Consider the following 15,352-nt stretch of genomic DNA (forward strand, 5'->3'; position numbering starts at 1 on the left):
ATTTAATGTATGTATATATATATACTATGGTTTTCTGACAAACGAGGTCCCTTCCTGCATCAAGGAAAGTATATTATAATATCCGTAGAGCGAAAAAAAAAAAAAAAAAAAAAAAGCAAGAGAGGCTGAGGCTGAGTGACAAGGGGAAATGTTGATTGGAGACATCTTTCTAAGGTCAGGGGAACTGGACTGGAGGCACTGTGGCTGCACAGTAGAGTATATCCCCCATTTTCCTTTTAATTCTAATATTCCCGCGGACCCATTGGCGATGGCTGAAACCCTTTTTGCATTGATATTGATATTGCATTATCGAAAACACTCCAATGGTGACTGGAGCTCAGCTCTCTTCTTTATAAGGGCTTGTCTAATAGAACTCTGTCGTGGGAGTTTCCTCCTATTGATCAAATCAACCAAGTCCCTAGACCATTTGTTTTCCTCTTTGGGTTGGGACAGGATTTTCTAATGTCTTACATGTACATGGTCCTATGGATGGATGAAATGTATGATCGGGGCTAGTCTGTTCAATGTTGAAATAGTCCGTAGTCTGTCAAGTCTATTTTATTTTCTTTGTGTTCAAAATCCAGACGACAAGGACATCATGTGGAAGATGGGAGCACCTATTTAATACTGATTGGTGGTACCTGGATTGATAAAAATAAGTCTCGTATAAATGATTGGTCCTGAGAAATCTTTCTTTTTTTTATCGGCGATCATAATGTCGACCATGGTCATGCCTCCTTTCTGTGTTTTATGTATGAGGGTCAGACATCGACATCGACCATTACTGGAACCATAGAGGATAGAGAACGAACATCCATCTCAGAAAGATCATTCAGACACCATTGCTACTTACATGGGACATCATAATGGATTTGGAGGCGATTGATGCGGAAATAAGGACATAATTGGTCTCAATGGAGCCTCTTTTTTTTTTTTTTTTTTTTTTTTTTGGAGCAATTTGCGTTACGAAATATTAACTACAAAATCAACAAAGATGCGAGTATGGATAATAATGATATGACTATTTGTATATGTCTGATATTCTACATCTGGAGTTTTCCCTCCAAGGTGATGTTACAAGCACGATGCTACCTGTTTCCATCCATTTCGATTCTGGTAATTTCATTTAAATAAAAAAAAGAAAATATTATTCTTGGCAATCAAAGCATGGAGGCCATGTGCGTATGCATACATGCATGTCTGCAAGCATCATGCTCTCATGGCTACACTTTTTTACAAGTTCATATCTTGAAGCGTTGTCACCTTGTAAAGATATTAATAAATGTAATAAATGCTTAAATGCCTATGTTTTATTTTAACCCTTGATTATTGTTGACGGCTATAGTTTTTAACAAAGACATGTGGAATAAATAAAAGAAATAAAACAACTTCTAGAATGATAATAAAGAGACACAAAAGAAAATGAGGAGCAACAAGCTTTCATTTTTGTCTCAACCGACCACAAACCGGATGCTCATGATGTGGATGATGACGACCAAGGGACAAACAACCATGACATACTGACCATAGCTCGGAAGCATGTGCTTGTTTAATGGCTTTCGGATGCCCCCACTTCTTTTTAATAAGTGACGAGAATGCTCTTCACATTACATCGTCACCCTCGAAACGACATCAATAACTAGGAAAATCCATGACTTTTTACGGATATTCTTTTCTTTCTATTTGTCTCGTGGCTCGAAATGTTGTGAGCGATGTTAAATGAATGCAAGTTATCCATTAATGAATATCTACTTAACCGGTCTTTTTCGGAAAATAACATGGGGGCTCTAGGGAGGATCCATATTCATCACATTCGTAAGGAGAATCCCATCTTTTCTGCAATAAATCTATATTCCCATGTATTAACATTGGCATTGAAAGTCTCATCCTTCATCTTCCTTAAAAAGTCTCTTTGTTTGTTCATCCCTTTTCCTATGTTCGGCGAGTGATGGCGAAGATCAAAGCGTTGCTAGTGGAGTAGAAGTGGCGGTGGAGAAAGAGATACACCTAAATTTCTTTCCTAAATACGCATGAATCTTTTGTCACCTTACTCTGCGCCTCATTTATTTTCTAAAAGCTTACTTCATGGGTCGGGTCTGCGCTCCGATTCTCAATGGGTAGACGTGATCCGGTCCCCTTCAAGTGCATTGGCATTATTTCCGCACCGAGGGCGATGCTAATCCGAGACCCATTGCCTCATTTTTTTTGTTTTTTTGTTTCTTATGCCAGGGATCAATTGAGAAACATGAAGTACCCTGTTTAACCCTCTACATGATGAGCTTGGTAATAAGAAAAACTAGGAATTAAGCAAGACACCTGAACAAGATGATGCTAAGAATAACAATGGTTAAAACAAGGAGTATAAAAGACAGTTCGATTCCCATCATTGCATTGCTATCAGGCCTGATGACTTGATAAATGAAATGATGACAGCGTTTCGTTATCTTTTTTTTTTCTGCTGATAACATTGTTGATATTGTTGTTGTTGATTATGGTTTTTTTTTTATAGGTTAAGGACGCGATACGTTGGCATTTTTGACCTTGATTCTGATTTGGTGTCATATAAACTCCTCCCCCTGATACCTTGTCTTCAATGGGTAATGGAAACTGGAGTACAATCTGTCTATCAATTTCTATTCTCATTACAAGCAGAACTACGAGACATTACGCTCGTTTGAGCTTACGCATATTTTACATAGATCATCAAAAGACTTTTTTCTTTTTACTTCTATGCATGTAGGTGTGTATATTACAGACAACAAGGACAGTGTTCGGACAATGAATAAAATCCTTCATGCTGTTGCTTTTTGCCCTAATCTAGACAACAAGTGGGGATCGCCAGATCAGACCGGAGAGCAGAGACCAGACTAGGCCAGGCTAGAGAATGAGAGTGCTTTAATAAAATAGTGAATGACCAGTCATTGTAGAGGAGAGCGAAAGCCGTTTCGTTCGTTCATTAGCTCGGGTCAGAGACATGGAGAGAAGCTTGCCTTGATGCAGGATATGTGCGGGATATGTTAAATAAATAGAACCATATGATGATAATAATAAGCAATTGAATAAAGAGGATTGTATTGCATATGTCATATGAACATCGATATATCAGAGTAAAATAAAGTATATATTGTGGAAATAAAATAAAATAAAATAGAACTATAAACGAGATTGCATAAAAGATAAAATAAAGTAAAAGAATAAGGAACCAATCCTTTAAAATACATTTCAATTCAATTCAAAGGTTGAGATTGCTTTTTTTTTTTTTTTCCTTCCTCCCCATTCACCCCCCAATAGGTTTCTTTTTTTCACATACTTGTCTCTTATTTGCTTCTTTGTCCCTTGTCTTCCATTTTTCTTTGTCCTCCCTTTCTTTCCTCTTTTCTCTTCTCTCTTTCTTGTCTTTTACTTCAAACAGCGCTACATTATATAATACTCCATCCTCACAAAGATATCCCCATTATTTGTGTAGATCACACACACATTCTCTTTCTTTCACTTCTACATCCATCTCAGTCTTCTCTCTATCTTTCTCTACTAGTCATATCGATACTCATTCCTCGGGATTCATTCTGCCAACATGGGGAACTTCAAAGTCCTTTACTCCTTCATTAGCAACCGCGTCCTCCCTAGAGCTAACAGTGACGATAGCGCCGTTTCTGTTACTTCCCAAGAAACTTGCTCTGACTACCCTAATTATCATCATAAACAGCATCGTCGCCACTACAGCGACACCTCTTCTGCAATCTTACACAAAGAGGCGATCCAACAACTCTTTCCTTGCGAAGATCGACACTCCTTTAACCCACACTACCAGCACAACCTCCACTCCACTTCTCCAATATACTCCACTCCTCCTTCACTTTCTTCTTCACCCACAAATTCATCTCCTTCCTCTACAACCTCGTCCTCATCTCAAGCATCCTCCACATCAAGACCTTATTACCACTATAACTCTTCTTCCAGACGATCATTATCATCTCCACACACGCGTCAGCAGTATCAACACCTTCAGCAACAACATCAACATCAGCAGCAGAAGCAAAGACAGCAGCAACAGCAACATTCTCGCAGCTATAGCTATAATCGTCAACAGGCCAGACGACAAAACCATCAACGAAGTTACGTTAATCAGCCATATTTCGAGTCGCCCTCGCTCGAAGATGATTTGGTGATCGGTTATGATAACCAGCGTATCTTTTATGAGTCTGGTGCCTCAGCCTCCATGACTCGCGTTCATCCCAATGGCTCACCCTCATATCCTTCTTCTCCGACCTCATCCATGTCTTCAGCCTTTGCTCGCCAGCAACAACAACAACAACAACAACAACAACAACGCTTGCAAGGACATCGTCGGACGGCCAGTCACATCTCTGCTTCCTACTCCGTGTCGGAGAATGAAAGTACATCTTCTCCTGCGTCTCGATCTCTTGTTACATCAACCGCCTTACATGCATCGCCTGCTGTTGTCAAAGCAAACATGCTTCCAAGCATCTCCGAAGTCACTGTCGCTGCATTTGTTCAGGACGAAGAAGATGTTGACTCTGTTTCGGCTCTCGAGAATCGCTCTTCGGGCTCGGCCTCGGGCTCGGCCTCGCGTGCGTCCGAATCATCAAATGATTCTCCGACGACAGCTAAACAATCATTGATGCGTATTGCCCGATGCAGTTCTCGTCAAGACAACTGGTGTCCTCTCCAGGCCGGTCAATGGACTCGCCATTATGCTGAAACGCGTTCTTTTGGCATGATGACTGATGGTCGTCGTGCCAGACGTCTCTAAAAAAAAAAAAAAAAAAAAAAAAAGAATTTATCAGGATTGCCTGTCAAATTTTGTGCACCCCTGGCTTTTTTTTTTTTTTTTTTTTTTTACACATGCACAACAATTGTTTATTTTTTCCCTTCTTTCCACCCCTCGGGTCTTTGGCATGAGATGGGAAGTCAGTTATTGATTACAAAAAATCCAATATGCTCTCCCTGCTCTACTCTTTCAGCATGGCATAGCCCATATGTCAAACATTCCTTCTCTCCTTTTTCTGTTTGTCATCCTTTTAACATTTAGATCTTGTATATTTATTTCTTTTTATTCTTTCCATGTATTTTTAAACCTTTCAGAGCTGAAAGTGTTTCCTCGCTCTGTCATCTTTTCTTTGTACATTTACATAGGGCTTATTTTCTTTTTCCTTTCTTCTGTAGTTGTAGTCTTTGTAACAAAATATATAATAATAATAATAATAAATCACGCGAATAAATAATACTACATAATATATATATATATATATATATATATTTATCACTGTCTATTTGTCTCTGATGCACATGTCCAATCACGTCTGTAGAAATTGTTTAACGATGAACCTAAAGAACATTGCGGTTGATCTATCCTCAGATGGGTAATCTGTATCCTCATGGTCTTGTCATATCATCGAAGATAGAAAAAAGGCCCTCTTTTTTCTTTTTTATTTGAGACTAGTCTATTCTAGCCTAGCCAAGCTTAGTCTTGCCGACCCTGAAAATTCTGTGATAAGGAACAAAAAAAAAGGGCCCTTCATTGGATCCGCCAAAAACCCTTTTATTATCGTCCAATGTTTCTTTTCAGTTGCTATAGACCCCTTAATAGATGGGTTTGGCTACGAGAGTCAAATCAAATGCTACTGGAAAGACAGATTACTTAAGCTTACACATTCTGAAGTGAACAAGTTCGAGCTGACTGACCATAGCATTTGTTGGATCTAAGTAATGAGGAAAAAGTTGCCTCTTCGGAACAAACAAGCCGTTATATTCTATGAACCTTTAGATCTTCCGTCCATATGTAGAATCACAACTGTAAAGCGATGCATGTGTTACGGTTGTAGGATCAGTGAATTTGCTCCTATTAGTTAGCGGAATCTTTTTTTTTTTTTTAAATAGCAGTGATCGAAAAAAGAACTTTTAGACAAAGAATCAAGGGATGCCGGTATCAATGAAACGCGTCTTTTTACTAACTTGACGATCTTGTAATGACATCGACTAAAAAAAAAAAATACATGTCATGGTGCAGCATCCAATATTGCTCTTTCCAATCTTTTGTGGTGTCCACATGTCATCATGTCATGATGCATCGGTATCCGGTGTACATGTACATGTACAGGCTTTTTTTCTTTTCCTTTCCCCACACATCACCATCGTATTCCTACTTCTTCGGGAAAATAAAGCGATGTGTTGTTTGATTTGCTCTTTATTCTCTGTAATCAAAGAGGCTGGGCAGATCAAAAAAAAATTTTTTTTTGTCTACCTTACACGTATTCTTCTCCATGTTGTACATGTTCATGTAGCTTGAAACTGACAGTGGACGGGACCTGAATCTTTTTTTTTTTTTTTTTTTTTTTTTCATCCCCAAGAAAAAGTTTTTTTTATGGCTGACATAGTGTTGCATGTCCAGAAATATGTGTTGCGGTTAGAAAGGGTGAAAGATGAATGCTCATGCAAGGGGTTTTATTTTACACCAGATATTATTCAGATGGAGGAGGCGGTGAATGAAAGAAAGTGTGGGAGGAAAATTTTTTTTTATTTTCTTTCATCTCTTTTTTTTCAACACCGAGGTCTTTTTTTTTTTTTTTTTTGTATTCAGACATTGCTCTCTCCCTCTTCTCCCCCCCTACTTCTTCTTGCCATACTGTTGAGTTGTTGAACACATGCACAATGATGCGAGTTTACATCTTTTTTTTCTTTCTTCTCTCTTCCTGAGGCATTTTTTTTTTAAAGATATTGATGGCCATATAACCTTTAATGGCATGGAAGAAGGTTTGTTTATTTTTATTTTGTTTTCGCCTTTACTTTTGCCCTTTTTGCATTCTGCAAAATGAACGCTAACATGAACGGAGCCAAAAAAAAAAAAAAAAAAACCACCCTTTGTATATATATATATATATATATATATATATATAAATAAATATACTCTATTTACGTATAGAGTCGCATGGTCGTGTGGATAAGGAACGAAGAAGCTCTCAGCTTGAAGAGTTTTTTACATTATACAAATGCACCAACATTCATCTGTCTTTAAAAAAAAGGCTTCTCCGAATATCCGAAATATTAAGATGCAGCTCTCCACTCGCGTGGCATTAAAAATAAAAAAGAAAAAAAAAGGGAATATAAACTAGCTATCCTAGACTACATGTACGCGTCTCTTGGATGATGCGTAGTCTATCACCATTGACTCCCAATAGCAGATTTTAGCATACACAAGACTTGTCACGTTATGTATATATAATCCCTTCTCACCCCTTCTTTCCCTCCTCCCGTACCGCAGCAACAATACACATGCACTGTTGTATAAAGATATTTGTATACAAGCAATTTTTTGCCACAAAAAAAAACGACTGCGCCAAGAGGTGGTTTTGTAGACTATGCCTACAAATAACAAGTAAAATGTAAATAGATATTATTTATATATACATATATATGTATTTTATTTTATTTTTTCTCACACCTTTTCTTTTTTCCCACGTTTGCAAATAAAGAAAATAGAAAAAAAAAAAGTCGCACGATCATCTTTAATTGATTTTTGCTCTAAACCGATTTAACTTGCCACCACTTGTACCCATCTTTAACACGATTATCAAATCAGGGTCAGGGCCCTTTTTTTTTTTTTTTTTTTTTTTTTTTTTTTTTACTTGGCGCTGTTTGTGTGTCCACAAGCCTTGCACTTTCGTAGCTCAATTTCTGCAGCATAGCGTTTGATCACAGGCGCAAGTTGCTTGCCCAAGTCCACACAATGGAATGAGTCTTCATATACAATTTCCTTGCATTGTTCACAATACCATCTCAGGCGATCTATTGCATTCAAAATATATTTAAATAAAAAATAGTCCGCCTTATTTTAGTCCGCCTTACTTTTTTCACCAAACAGTCTCGAGATAGTGCATGCATGTATTGTCGTGCTTCTTACCAAGGGCTTCAGCAGGTCTCTGACGTTCAATAACGATGCCGACTGTGTCTGCAAAGCGGACTGGGTTATGGGGTGTATTAGCTAAATATTCAACAGATGGGCACAGATATTCACACAGACATATACATGCGCGTCAAAGAAAAAAAATAAGTTAACCACTTTCACTCGTAAAACAGCTCTTTTTTTTTTTTTTTTTTCTTATCAATTCGTCTCATCGTCTGTTGATTCCTTACCAGGCAAGAGGAACATTTCACCTTCCTTGATTGGAATATCTTTAAATTCACCATTGTCAACGACTTTAAGCAACATGTCACCCTTGTACTGATAGAACCATTCCTATAAAAAAACACACAATCGACATGATTCAGTCTCATAATGTCAACATCTTTTTTTTTTTTTTTTTTTGTAAAAAAGCTTTGCAGGCATGAAGTCGAGATATAAATGCACATGTATACATATAAATATGTAAACACATTTTTTTCATCTCTTTCTATTTTTCTAACCTCAGTCTCGTTGACATGGTAATCAGTTCGAGCATTTGGTCCGCCTACAGCCATGATGATAAAATCACCCCGTTGGACCAGGTAGTTATTGACTGGTGGCTGCAACTTGTCAGCATGTTCTTCGATCCATTTACCAAAGTTGATGGGAAGTGCAAGCATGATGTAAAAAAAAAAAAAAAAAAAAAAAAAAAAGAAATTGATTGAATAGTGACAATGAGAATGAGAAGGAAGAACACAGAGTTGAATGATGATCTTTCAGTTATTGCTGCACTTGAATGGTACAAAGAGAGAATGGAGGATAAAAAAGCACAAGTCCTTGACGTTGGTGGGAAAAAAAAAAAGCAGCAGAAAATTAAAATGACGCGCGGGCGATGACTGTGCGCAGACCCTAATTGCCAACTTAGTCACCAACACGTCAAAGTAGTAGTGCAAGCTAATGCCTCTAGTCTAGCATCTAAACTAGCAAAAAATAACTTTCATTACAAAAGACGGGTATCTGATGATGGTGAAGCAGTAAAGCCCCCTTCTGGATCTGTCTTTACAGACATACCCAATGAATAATGTTAAATATATATATATATTATAATATATTTATAATATGTATACATTTACATCTTTATCTCCCAAGACGTAAAAGGATAACAATAAATTATACAACATTCCTTTCTTCGGAAGCAGCCGGCTGTTTTCTGTCTTTTTTTAATTCGCTCGCATGGTCATGTCACACAGACATCGTCCCAGTTCCAAGAAACCGTTTGCTTTATAGTTGTAGGCCCGATCCTTCCTTTCGATCCACTCAGCACTTATTCCGCCTATCACTGACTCTTAAAACTTAAAAGAACAAATGAATGTTATGCCATGCAGCCTTGGAAAGAAAAAAAGATGCTTCCCCGCGCTCAATGGCGTTATCCCATGTTGCTGTTATTGTTGACAACATTAGACTAAAAAAATAGATTGTCCGTCTTCCTTTTTCTTTTTTCTTTTCTCTTTTTCTTTTTTCTTTCTCTTCTGTCTTCTCACTTATCCTTCATCACTTCTGGAGAAAGAAAGGTCTTTCTTTATTCTTTCACGATCATAACCATCAATCATCCTTTTTTTTTTTACTCGTATTCGTAAACTCATACACAAGGATAAAAAAAAAACAATTGATCGACCAGTTTTCTAATGACTGGGATTGTCGCTCGCCTCAACACAGCCATCGCCAAATCATTTATCGGGCGATGGTTCTTGCTCGAGGGATCATCTCATCCTCGGGCTCGTGCCAACACTCGTTTCTCCACAGAGATCCGAGCTGGTTTCGCAACCTTCGTCACCATGGCATATATCATCTCAGTTAATGCCCTCATTATCTCCGACACTGGTGGAACTTGTGAGTGTGATTTCGATCCAATGGACCCTCTTAAAGGTGGTGCTGCTGCAGCCGGAGGGGGAGTCCCGGGAGCAAGTGCGGCCAACAGGATTGCATATTGTGGTTCTAATCCAGAATACATGGCCTGTGTGGACATCATCCGGAAAGACATGATTGTTGCCACAGCAGCCATGGCTTGTATTGCATCAACTGCTATCGGTATCTTTTCAAATTTGCCTTTAGGCTTGGCTCCTGGGTAAGGGCAAAAAAAAAAAAAAAAAAAAAAAAATTGCTAACAAAGATGTTAGTTGGTGTCGTATTGTTATATTGATGCAATTAGTGCTAATGACACGATGGTTTTGTCACTTCTCTTAAAAAAAATTTTTTTTTAGAATGGGAATTAATGCTTATTTCACCTACACAGTCGTTGGAAAGTTTGGAAGTGGCAAGATCAGCTACAGAGTTGCTTTGGCGGCTGTCTTTATCGAAGGTATTATCTTCTTGATCCTCTCAATCCTTGGACTTCGTCAATGGCTCGCTCGCTGTATCCCTCGTAATATCAAGGTCGCCACAGGAGTCGGCATTGGTATTTATTTGACATTCATTGGAATGCAGTCTTCTGCCGGTATTGGTCTCATCCGTGCAGATCCTGCGACCTTGGTGACTCTTGGAGGCTGTAATGCAGAATATCTGGATGCTTCGGGCGTATGTACCGCTGGTCGAATGGAGTCCCCCAGGACATGGATGGGTGTCTTGGGTCTCTTCTTAATCTCTATCCTGGGCATGTACAGAGTCAAAGGATCGATCCTGATTGGTATCCTCTTTGTCGCAATTGTCTCTTGGTTCAGAAACACTGAGGTCACATATTTCCCGTATGATGCTGCGGGCAACAGTCGGTTTGATTACTTCAAGCAGGTGGTTAATTTCCATACAATCCAAAAGACATTGGGAGTCATGCAGTTTGAGCTCAACTCGGGAGAATTTTGGCTCGCACTCATCACATTTCTCTACGTCGATATCCTGGACACCACAGGCACCATGTTCTCGATGGCTCAATTTGCAGGATTCATGGACCCTAAAACTGGAGACTTTGAGGGATCTACACCAGCTTTCATCACAGATGCACTCTGTGTTTCCTTGGGTGCTGTTTTCGGTACCTCGGATGTCACGGCCTTTGTTGAGTCTGGTGCTGGTATCACCGAGGGCGGACGCACAGGCTTGACCGCTGTGATGACAGGATTCTGTTTTTTCATCTCCCTCTTCTTTGCGCCCATCTTCTCGGCGATCCCACCTTGGGCGACAGGCCCTGCCTTGATCTTTGTTGGGTCCTTGATGACAAAGTCGGTCACTGATATCAACTTTAACTACGTTGGTGATTCCATCCCTGCGTTCTTGACCCTGGTCATGATGCCATTGACGTACAATATCGCCTATGGCTTACTAGCAGGCTTGTTGGCTGCAATCGTCATCAACGGCACAGTCTTTATCATTGAAAAGCTCTCGAGAGGACGATTGGTTCCACCAAACAAGAATGAGCGTGATCCTATCATGTCCTTCCGCATGGGCCCACAGGGTGAAGGAGTGCTGCCTCCATGGTTAGTCCGCTTGATCAGGAGATTCAAGGGTCAGGATCCCTTAGAGCATGTCGAACATGGCATTGGAGCTGGAGCCTCACAGGAGACTTTGCCTACACCCGATACAAAAGTAACATCGCATATCAAGGATGCATCTGTCAGTGCCGGCGCTGATACTGGTGTTGGTGCTGGCGCTGGCGCTGGAGCTAGTGCTAATAGAAGCAATGGTGATGGCGCCATCGGCTCAACAGGAGATGTTGAGATTAACAAAGAAAAGATATCAGAGAACCAGCCATCGACAACATCGGGTGCCGAATACGCACAAACCCGCAGAACTAGCCATCATCGTGTCAACACAGGATCTGACCGCCGTGATGACTTGTAGTTCGTCATATCATCATCTTTTTTTTTTTTTTTATTCCTTCCTTCTTCTTCTACTCTTCATCAACGCTGCCATCTTACTTTAAAGCATTTTCATAACAACTGTCCATGTAATCATTTATCCATAATAATAAAAGCGCTTAAAATATTTTTCTACCTATTGATGATTTGCTAATGCGAAACCTAACCGATGATGGTCCAGGTCATATGCACTATAGTATTTTCGTAAGAAGACCTCTCCAAAGATGGCTACCACCCCCGATTCCTTTGAGAAATCCATACCAACAATGGCACTCCAACAGACGTTTTCATCATATTGAAGAACATATTCCCTTCCAGTCAGTTGATACTCTTCCTGTCCAAACAAGATAATAAACTCGAATAGATTGTCTATATCTTTACATGGCATCGTATAGATCCCACTTCCTTTCTCTGTTTCCTTTGTAGCTCCAATCTGTAAATTAATCATCTCAGCTTGATATCGTGTCAATGCAATAAATGGAAATCCATTGTCGATCACTGCATTGCCATCAATCTCGAATGCCTCTCGTTTCAATGCAAACGCAGTCAATTCGATAGCCCATTCTCCTTGTTGAGTTCGAGTCACCTCATGCCATTGTATATCCCCCTTACGATGCTTTGGATCCAAACCTCCCAAAGTTAACTCTGAGTTATCATTGGTTTTCATCTTGGCTAAATACAGCCCAAAGACATTCTCTTTCAACATCCCTTTATCCTTAAGGTTCAACAAGAAGGGTCGTCCTGTCATTGCAAGATCATCATATCCAAGACCCAAGATCCCGTCCACTACCGTCGTCATTGTCCCCGTCGTTGATGATGGCAAGGCTTCCGTAATTTTACCAAAAATACCTCCATGGTTTCCGATTGCAGATTCCAAACCTCCATTTCGTTCTTGGATAATATACCCAAATTCTTGTCTTGTTGAAACATTGAGGGCTACTGACGAATGAGCCAGAATCAAATGATCTATTCCTCTTAATCCAATCAAATCTGCGTCATCATCGTTGTCTATTTTTTGATCCTCTCTGTTGCCGTTACTGTTGAAATCTTTTCGATTATAATAGCGTTTTCGAGATGGGAGCCAAAAGAGCTCCTTATTGAACTCAAAGGTCGTTGATGCGGATGGATTGAATCGATTCCGATAGTAACATGCTTCTGTAGAACATTGAACTGAAGGGATCCAAAAATTAGACGTGCCTGTCGCGATTTGAACCCTGAATGGCTGTGGAGGAGTGCCAATAAAGATCTCAGCTGAGTACTAGAGTAGAACAACGTTGATCTTTGAATTAGTTTTAATAGTAGCAACGTCGACTGCGACAACAACAGCCAAAAAAAAAAAAAAAAAAAAAAAAAAGACTCACTGGATGCGCAATTTTAAAGACGTCTGTTTGTGAGATTGTCGAGCCCAGATGGATTTGAGAGTTGTGTCCAAAGACACTGGAGTCAATTGAATCACTACCGATCCTCGAAAGTCGAATCCTTGATGATAAAGGGTCATAAAAAGAAAGGATATTTTTTTTAGTAGCCTCCAACAAGACCTGTTTGTTTCTATTCCTTGAGTAAGAGACTCCTTATTACCGCCTCAATTCAGCTTGGGATGTTGAAACGAGCGAAAGAGAAAGACAAGCGAGCAGGATGTTTGTTTTCATGATGAAGTGTGAAAGAGGTTGAGTAAGTGAATCGATGTGAAAACGGGTGTTATATATGGAAAAGAGTGTCAAGGCCCAGGGGCATAGAAGCATGTATGGTAGGGTGGCAGAGTTTCGGAAATAGGTTCCGTGGGCGTGGGACAGAAAAAAAAAATATAAAAAAGAAACAAAACAAAACTACGGCGGCGCTTTTTTTTTTTTTTTTTTTTTTTTTTTTTTTGATGGGCCCTGACTAGAGAGAGTATTTGCCTGCCCTCTGTTATGGTGAGTAATGTTTATGATTTATTTATTTATTTTTTTATTGATACCTTCACCTGAAGATAATCTCTCTTCCTTTTCTTCTTAAGCGGGACTGAAGAGGAAGAAAAAAAGGCACCTCTATTTGGAAGGAGCAAAGCCAACGCGATTGTTGCCCAAATCGTATGCGCTATAGTACTTGCGTAAGAAGACATCTCCTACAATCCATAGATCGCCCAATTGCTCTGGGAAATCCATACCCATAAATCCGCTCAAGCAAGAGCCTCCTGCGTTCAAGACATAATCTTCTCCTTTGAGTGTGTACTCCGTTTTCCCAAAGAAGAATGAGAAATTTGGAAGGTTCGGGACCGTCGAGCATTCGACCACATACTGGCCTGCAAAGTTCTTCTTTGCTCCAATCTCCTTGTTGATCATCTCAGCCATGGCGGTCTGTAGCACAATCAACGAACTGCCTGTATCAATGACCGCACCTGCCTTCAATTCCACTTCCTCGTCACCCAATTTGACCTTGTCCAGATCAATCTCCCAATAAGCCTTACGACGGACATTATGCCACTGCAACTCTCCGGTAAAGTGATTCGAATCAACTCCTCCTAATGTCATCTGTCCGCCCAAGGGACCATCCGCTTGGCCCAAATAGAAGCCAAACACAGGCTCGCTTACCAACTTTTGACTAACCATACTATAAAATGGCGGAACAACGCCCAAGACCGAGATTGTATTATAACCCAATCCAAAGATGCCGTCAAATTTACCAAAAACAAAGGCCAAGCCGGGCTCCTTGACAGACTCTCCAAAGTCCTGGGCCTTGATGACGACGCCCCCAAGCCCGACATTATCGTTACTGATGATTCCTTCCAACGACCCGGAGCCGTACTGGATTGAGAATTGGGTGCCGTTAGGACGGAATGTCGAGGATTCTTCAGAATTGAAACGTTTGTGCAACAGGCAAGCAATCGAGTTGCAATGCGTTGAAGGGACCCAGAAATTGGACGAACCCGTATCAAAGACGACAGAGAAGGTCTGAGGAGGCGTTCCAACAGTGACATCACCATAATACTGAGGATGAAAGAAAGGAGATGTTTTAGATTTCTGGTAAACGGATCATACCTGCAATTTGGGAAGACAAACATTTATGCAGAGATTGATTATGCGCACATACACACACACACACAGAAAATAGTAAACTGAACTGGAAAAAAAAAAAAAAAAAAAAAATCCTTCTTTTCTTTCTAAATATACCTGTGCATTCATATAGTTGGAAAGAGGCACACCATGGGTTGGTTTCCCATTAGCATCGAGGCCAAAGATTTGAGCAGCTTTGTCTGACATAATCTTGCGTTGTCTGGATGACGATCCAAAGTACTTTTGAGCCATGTACGACCCTGCTTCTGCATACGCTCCTATCTGCTCTGCAGGCGTCAACTTGGCTTTCTTGAGATCGATGCTAAATCAAAACCAATACCAAAACCAGATATGTGACGACCGTATAAGCAGAAGAATCGATGGAGGCACAAATTGAATACTCAGAAATATAAAAAAGATGGCTTCTTGACTCAATGAAAGTTTTTTTTACCGCATGAGCTCTGCCTGCGAAACAACAGCTAGAGACAATAGTCCAGCGACAAAGAGTGTGGTCTTCATACTGGAGAAGGTGAATAAAGAAGGTTGAATGGAGGTGTGTGTGGTTAATATGA

The 15,352-nt window shown here is 40.0% G+C and overlaps 6 protein-coding genes across 6 annotated transcripts; 3 read left to right on the forward strand and 3 right to left on the reverse strand.

Annotated features, from left to right (window-relative positions):
• Window positions 1-3,323: 3,323 nt before the first annotated feature.
• BCR41DRAFT_424317 (hypothetical protein) lies at window positions 3,324-4,774 on the forward strand (the record flags this gene model as incomplete). Its single annotated transcript, XM_022030409.1, has 1 exon — window positions 3,324-4,774. Exon 1 carries the CDS (start codon window positions 3,575-3,577, stop codon window positions 4,772-4,774), a length of 1,200 nt encoding a protein of 399 aa, XP_021878758.1. The 5' UTR covers window positions 3,324-3,574.
• Window positions 4,775-6,045: 1,271 nt separating this feature from the next.
• Window positions 6,046-6,322, forward strand: BCR41DRAFT_358919 (hypothetical protein). Its single transcript, XM_022025142.1, has one exon. The coding sequence runs from the start codon at window positions 6,071-6,073 to the stop codon at window positions 6,308-6,310; it is 240 nt and encodes a 79-aa protein (XP_021878759.1). The 5' UTR covers window positions 6,046-6,070; the 3' UTR covers window positions 6,311-6,322.
• A 1,318-nt stretch (window positions 6,323-7,640) lies between these two features.
• Window positions 7,641-8,584, reverse strand: BCR41DRAFT_358920 (3-hydroxyanthranilic acid dioxygenase; the record flags this gene model as incomplete). The annotated part of the gene is made up of 4 exons (XM_022025143.1): window positions 7,641-7,806; window positions 7,922-8,002; window positions 8,155-8,257; window positions 8,425-8,584. Coding segments are annotated over 4 exons (508 nt in total), but the record flags the coding sequence as incomplete, so codon positions are not given.
• Window positions 8,585-9,441: 857 nt separating this feature from the next.
• On the forward strand, window positions 9,442-11,742 carry BCR41DRAFT_388469 (permease family-domain-containing protein). Its single transcript, XM_022028003.1, has 2 exons — window positions 9,442-10,028; window positions 10,165-11,742. The coding sequence occupies exons 1-2, from the start codon at window positions 9,589-9,591 to the stop codon at window positions 11,729-11,731; spliced, it is 2,007 nt and encodes a 668-aa protein (XP_021878761.1). The 5' UTR covers window positions 9,442-9,588; the 3' UTR covers window positions 11,732-11,742.
• Window positions 11,743-11,884: 142 nt separating this feature from the next.
• BCR41DRAFT_398999 (aspartic peptidase domain-containing protein) lies at window positions 11,885-13,397 on the reverse strand (the record flags this gene model as incomplete). Its single annotated transcript, XM_022029016.1, has 3 exons — window positions 11,885-13,006; window positions 13,110-13,227; window positions 13,327-13,397. 3 exons carry the CDS (start codon window positions 13,395-13,397, stop codon window positions 11,885-11,887), a joined length of 1,311 nt encoding a protein of 436 aa, XP_021878762.1.
• A 253-nt stretch (window positions 13,398-13,650) lies between these two features.
• BCR41DRAFT_339605 (aspartic peptidase domain-containing protein) lies at window positions 13,651-15,352 on the reverse strand. The gene is made up of 3 exons (XM_022022165.1): window positions 15,232-15,352; window positions 14,898-15,102; window positions 13,651-14,714 (listed from the first exon to the last, which is right to left on the reverse strand). Exons 1-3 carry the CDS (start codon window positions 15,297-15,299, stop codon window positions 13,776-13,778), a joined length of 1,212 nt encoding a protein of 403 aa, XP_021878763.1. The 5' UTR covers window positions 15,300-15,352; the 3' UTR covers window positions 13,651-13,775.

Source organism: Lobosporangium transversale (genome assembly GCF_002105155.1).
Source record: "Lobosporangium transversale strain NRRL 3116 chromosome Unknown BCR41scaffold_35, whole genome shotgun sequence".
Lineage (NCBI taxonomy): Eukaryota > Fungi > Mortierellomycota > Mortierellomycetes > Mortierellales > Mortierellaceae > Lobosporangium > Lobosporangium transversale.

What these genes read in the sequence shown, in the direction of transcription:
- BCR41DRAFT_339605 (XM_022022165.1), bottom strand. Translation starts at nt 15,299, where the DNA reads ATGAAGACCACACTCTTTGTCGCTGGACTATTGTCTCTAGCTGTTGTT. An exon ending in TCGCAGGCAGAGCTCATGCG is followed by an intron (nt 15,103 to 15,231) that starts GTAAAAAAAACT and finishes GTTTTGATTTAG; the next exon opens with CATCGATCTCAAGAAAGCCA. An exon ending in CCAACTATATGAATGCACAG is followed by an intron (nt 14,715 to 14,897) that starts GTATATTTAGAA and finishes TTTCATCCTCAG; the next exon opens with TATTATGGTGATGTCACTGT.
- BCR41DRAFT_358919 (XM_022025142.1), top strand. Translation starts at nt 6,071, where the DNA reads ATGTCATCATGTCATGATGCATCGGTATCCGGTGTACATGTACATGTA.
- BCR41DRAFT_388469 (XM_022028003.1), top strand. Translation starts at nt 9,589, where the DNA reads ATGACTGGGATTGTCGCTCGCCTCAACACAGCCATCGCCAAATCATTT. An exon ending in CCTTTAGGCTTGGCTCCTGG is followed by an intron (nt 10,029 to 10,164) that starts GTAAGGGCAAAA and finishes ATTTTTTTTTAG; the next exon opens with AATGGGAATTAATGCTTATT.